At 41.7% G+C, this 6,000-nt stretch overlaps 1 protein-coding gene across 1 annotated transcript; it reads right to left on the bottom strand.

The window, feature by feature from the left end:
- Positions 1-2,598: 2,598 nt before the first annotated feature.
- On the bottom strand, positions 2,599-4,834 carry LOC121968349 (probable WRKY transcription factor 40). Its single transcript, XM_042518773.1, has 4 exons — positions 4,601-4,834; positions 3,932-4,276; positions 3,727-3,843; positions 2,599-3,290 (listed from the first exon to the last, which is right to left on the bottom strand). The coding sequence occupies exons 1-4, from the start codon at positions 4,673-4,675 to the stop codon at positions 2,952-2,954; spliced, it is 876 nt and encodes a 291-aa protein (XP_042374707.1). The 5' UTR covers positions 4,676-4,834; the 3' UTR covers positions 2,599-2,951.
- Between the last annotated feature and the right edge of the window lie 1,166 nt (positions 4,835-6,000).

The raw sequence follows: 6,000 nt of genomic DNA on the forward strand, positions 1-6,000 counted from the left end.
CTGACGACCAGAAGCTTCAAGTTTACTAATTCCTTGTTTGTTGGTATAAGTTTTTCATTTATATTGTACTTCAAATTGTAACTTCCGAATTGATAGTGATTGCCCGAAGTAAACACTCAACAAGCGTGAGCCTTGAAGTAGGAGTCGTCACAGGCTCCGAACCAAGTAAAACCCTTGCCGTTTGTGTTTATGTTTTATTATTCCACTATGTATTTAATTGAAGTTTTTCGAAATGAACGTGAAAGCCACGAGCGTTATTCACCCCCACCCTCTAGTGCTTTCGATCCAACAGGATGTCGTGCAGCTGGAACAAGACAACGACGCCGCACAGCAAACGAAAAGAGTTCGACACAAGTTTGGGAAGGGAAATGCGGAAGTATTTACAGATGGAGAGAATGAAGGAGTGAATGGGAAATAACAAACCAACGGTGAAATAGTCCCTGAATAGATAGATGCAGTCGGCCGACGGGGTATTTGGCCGATCGAACAAGGAAGGCAGAATGATTTCATGGTCAGGCGGAATTTCAAAAGTGTGCCTAAGGCCCTCAGCGTCGCTCTCATCGAACCTGGACTCCATGGTGGTGTACCAGAGCCTAGGGATGGAGGCCGACAGCTGTGAAGAGCTGGCCATCACAAAAATAGACGCAAAACAGAAGAAATGCGATTGAAAAGATGCAAAAGGGTCGCAAGAATGTCGCCGGAATAGGGAGAAATGCCAAAAAAGGATTAAAGATAGGCGTGATAGGAAGAGAGCTTACAGGAGAAGTGTCACCGAAAAAACCGAGTTCACCGGAGAAGAAGCACCGAAGATTGTTGAAGTATGCGAAGGAAGCAGGAACTCGAGCGCCAAGAACTCACACGCGGAATGCGAGAGAAGCGACGCAATGAGTTTATAAGGATCGGGCTCGACCGACCAGAGCCGTCTGATCTATGTCGTAGAAACCTAGGGCAAGATCTCACCATTGAATTCAAATTACCAAATGTCACATCATGCCTATCACGTCAGGCGTGCGGTAGCGGCGAGCGCGACACGTGGCGTATCATCACGGGTCGGCATTTAATAGCGGCATGGAAACGCGTTTAGCCTTAATGCGTAGGGATTTGCACGATTCCCAAGAAATCTAGGTGACGTCAGCTCGACCCCGCTCGCCCGAGATAGCTCGAGGAAAAAGTTTGTAAATGCAAACCTTTGATCGTCTGATCAGATCGAGGGAGTGTGCTTGTGGGTGAGCGGCAGGCTTCAAAAGACTGATTGGCGAGGATCGGGCCTATCCTGATCGGAGTCCATAAAGTGACGAAGACCTATTGGGAGGGAAGCTGCTCACACAATGGTCCAGTTAGTCGGATTATAGCCTCCTTCGACTAGACTTGAAGGGGAGGCTTGTGATGCGGTGATTAGGAGGAGCCCCACCCTGTTACCACGGTGGAGGTTAAAGTCAAGATGGTCAATGGGTGGATGGTGTTGGCCGGTCGGACGAGGCATACGTCGATGGGGGATTAAGCACCGACCCACCATCTTTGGCACTGAGTAATCAAATCGACGCCCAAGGGGCGCACAGAAGTTGAGCTGAGCGGCTCCTCCGCTCGGCTTAACAGTAGACTCGACAGCAGCTGATCACGCAAATAGTGAACTACTCGCCGAACGATTATCCCGCTCGGCCCAGCAATCGAGCATATGAACAATGGGCTTCATGCCGAACGGCTACCTCGTTCAGCTCGACAACGGACAACACTAGGACGGTGGACTTTTAGCCAAGCGGCTATCCCGCTCGGCGTGATAGCAGACAACGCAGGGATAACAGAATTCTAGCCGAGCGACCGTTCCGCTCAACCAAGCAACAGACATAGCGAGATATCCTTCGACATTTATTTGGGAGCTAGTGCCGCTGACAGGCGGCAGAGTCAGACAGAAGATCGTACGGCGGAAGCTTTCACTGTCACTTCAGAGATATGTTCGGCCCGTTAAGGTACTGTGTCAGGGACACTTTACTGACATGTCTTTTCAGGGAAAGCTTTGAGATACGAACTCGCCTTGGGAAGTATGCGTGCTCCCAGGGTTCTATATAAAGGGGGTCCAGGCATCGGTGAAGGTATGCTTCTCTCGCGATTTCTACTGTTACGCTACAGTTCTTACTTCTTGTTTCTTGTTTCTTCTTGCTTCACCGGAGACTGACTTGAGCGTCGAAGAGTCATCGTCGGGACTCCTTCTCTGGCTCGACACTGATGCTGCTTGTGTTACAGACAGAAGCGAAGTCCATCGGAGATTAACAAGAACGTCACGTCTTCAGCATCTATCTCTCTGATTTTTGGGCAGATCATGATCTTAATTGTAATATTGATTTTGATTATCATATCAAATATAATTAATTTTAATCGATTAAGTCAATTTGAAATTATTTTTTATTATTATGTGTAAGCGTCCGAGTGATTTTGCCATATTCCACTCGTGCCCTCTGATCCATGTTATCCCACGCAGGGATCGCCAAAAACGTAATCACTAGTGTCCAGCAGGTCAACGGATTTGAGACACATCATAGTATTTAAAGAAGCTACAAACTACAAGAAGGCAACATAGAAACACCTGTAAATCATACGACAATGACTAAAGTTGCACCACCATCAACAAACAGAAAAGTAAAAGAAAGAATGGGCGAATGTCCTACAGGATTATTAAAATAAAATAAAAGAAAGAAACTACTGCAGCATTAACCGTAGCGAATAGCCGATTCTATCGTACACAACAAATTTCTCTCAGAACCTTGCCTTTATTTTGCTCCAACCTGCAGTTTCCTAAACTGCCATCCTTGTAAAAGAAATTGCAAACATCTCCATAAGATTTTGATAGCGCAATGACCTGTGAATTTGTTAAACAAATGACTATGCTATCGATCGAAGTCACTGTGAAGAAAGCAAGCATGCTAGTGGATGACGATGTTGTATGCCCGAAGAGCTTAATTTTGAACTTGCATATGCTGAATTCTCCCCGAGATTGCACTTGCAAGTGCTGCCGTGAAATTTGGATCCTTGGTCAGTGACGAGGCCATCTTCTCGACTACAACCCTTTGGAATTCAACTAACTCGGTGTCCTTATCATGAACGTTTGAGTATAGTCCTTGGCGTTTGAGATCGAGAGAAATTGTCGAGTCTGAAGAGGTGGGAGATAGAAAATAGGGATGTGATGCGTCCTCATGCATTGCTCCGGTAATGCCGATTGGTGAAGGCCGGCAATGGTTGTGCTCGCCTTCGTAAGTAGCTACCAACACTGTCTTGACCTTTGCACTCCTCTGCACCTGATGGAAGCAACTTACAAGTAACGAATTCAGTATAAATTTTGCTATCGAGAAGATCCATGTAAAATAAAGATTTAGTTATTGTTATTTAAAAAAAATCAAAGTGACATTTGTTATAAATATTTATAGACACTAATAAGATAAAGATGTGATTATTGTTCTTGATTTAAAGGAATGATATTTTTCTATTAATATTTATCGGTCCACTTTTGAATCGTTAGAATTAAAAAAAATTATATATCTTTGAAATGATATAATATTATCTATTTTTTTTTAAACTCTCATAAATTTATTTTTAAATTTTACTTAAAATTTTTTATATCAATAAAGATATCTTCTATTTTTTAAATTTATGATTTATTTTTATATATTTTTAATATAAAATTTAAATTGTATTACCAACAACCTATCAGAGAGAAAATCATCCATCTAGTACCTTCTTCTTTACGGAACAAGAAGGGGCATAAGAGCATCTAAAGTAAGCTCTCGGAGATGGATTATCTTTTGTGACCTTCTGGCCATATTTCCTCCATTGGTAACCATCTCTCACCATCTGAAAGGAACAGAACATGAGATAACTGTCCCCTATACAAAGAAGACTTTTCGATCGATCGAGTTGAGTCTTAATCAAAATTACTCACGAGGCTTGAATCGGATGCATCAACTATTGTATAAGTCGTGCGGGCATAGGGCTTGCCATCTTCTCTAAATCTTTTGCACGAATGTCCACATAAATCGATCTTGCTCTGATCTCTAACTCCAAGAATTCTATCAGCAGAAGAGCCACCATTGCATGTGTTCATTTCAGTGCTTTCCATCTTCCTCTTTCTTGCCATTGAAAATGAGCTTTCAGCTAGAGGTAAACTTGTGATGTCCATTAACTGACCATGGCTAGCTGCACGTGCCGTGTGTATCTCTTCGATTATGTTGATTAGCCTCTTCTTCTCCTGGTTTAATTCATTCAACTTGGTTTTCAAACCCCCAGCCTAAGTCCAACCGTGAAACACAATATAACAAACAGTTAGCGATTGTAGTCATGATATGCCTTTGTTCTACCGATTCTTTCCAATCAATAGAGCAATTTACAAAGGCAGGTTGTAAATTGTATTCATTTCGGTAAACATTTATTTATGTTCACTCAATATATATAAGTGAATAAATACAGCTTGTCAATATTCATGTACAAAATATACGAATTATATTCAACAACAACAACAAAATGATTAGTAGACAATTGTATAAATAAAACAAACTTACAAAGAAGAATAAAAAGAAAAAGAAGAGTTATAAACATGCAGTTAAATACTCACAGATATGAAATCAGTGGATTGTCCAATGTTGAGATCGAGATTAAGTGTGGATGGATTGGTCCATTCGTGATCCATTGAAGAGCAAACTAATAGATGGTTTGGGATTTAGGATTTAGGATTTAAGGATGAGGATCTTTTTATAGACTTGCATTGCTCTCATCTTGATATGCTTGTCAAAGAGGTAGGAAGGGTCAGTTTTCACCGGAAATTGGAAGGAACATGTCTTGATGGTTTGTTGTTGGCACAAGCTGCTTTCTCTAATTCAAGTTTCCCATCCAAATTCATAATGTCAAGATAAGTCAAAAATATCTGCGTGACTTAGAATTAGTCCTATTTTAGTTATTTCGTCTGCACCGTTTCCTCATGCAATTGAATGGCAATTGCAGATGACTCGACCCCAGGGACCTTTTTAAAAGGAAGTCAAGCAAGTCTTGTATTTTATTCATGGGTAAAATAAATTAAAAGAGCGTCTATGTTTTTTAGGCGGCCTTTGCCCGCCGAGTAAATCGAAAATGCGAGCGATAGTTTTTACCCAGCAACCAACTTTATCCATGAATTCAGTATCTATTTTTTATTGAAATTATTAAATGACATTTTTTAATTAATCATCAAAATAATATTTCATCTTTGTTTATTACTTGAACCGTCCCTCGTTGTAAATAAAATAAAATAATAATAAATCGTATCCGGCCCCGTAAAAATTTCCCATCGGCCATTAGGTTAAATCAGGAAGTTCACAAGAGAAATATTTTTTTACAAATACGTCATAACTAGAGTTCGAACCGCGAATACCTAGATGACAATCTAGATATCTTACCGCGATACCATGACTAAGGGACATTGTTTCCCTCATTATAGAAACTAAAGTTGATAACTATTATTGTAAAATATCGAAAAATGACGAATAAACATAATAAAATTTTTAGAAATTTTTCGGAGATTGCATGGCTTAGGTTACGGGGATAAAAACTGGGTCCCGGGAAAGCCTGTTTAGGTTACCCCATTTAAATGAGGAAAAGTTTATTTTCTTTTTCATTTTTTCTTTTATTTCCTTTCTCCACGTTGCCTTTCCCCAATACCCCGCCGAACCCGCGCCTTCCCATCGCTGTTTCTAACCCTGATCTGCGCCGCGTGCCCAAGCCACACTCCGGTCGTTTCTTCTTCTTCCCAAAACCGCCACCGCCGTCTGTTTTATTTTCCCCTCCGATACAAAGGCAGTGGCGAGTCTCTCCTTTCCTCTTCCCCATCTCTGCTTCTCGTCCTCTTCACGCGATCTTCCCTGCACCGAGGTTGTGCCCTAGCCTCTCCGCACACTGCCGAGCCCTAGATTTGATTCGTCGGACCTCCCTTCCCTCTGTGCTGCCGCCACCTTCTTCGACCGCATACCAATGCCGAGCTTT

Source organism: Zingiber officinale, chromosome 3B (genome assembly GCF_018446385.1).
Source record: "Zingiber officinale cultivar Zhangliang chromosome 3B, Zo_v1.1, whole genome shotgun sequence".
Taxonomy (NCBI): domain Eukaryota; kingdom Viridiplantae; phylum Streptophyta; class Magnoliopsida; order Zingiberales; family Zingiberaceae; genus Zingiber; species Zingiber officinale.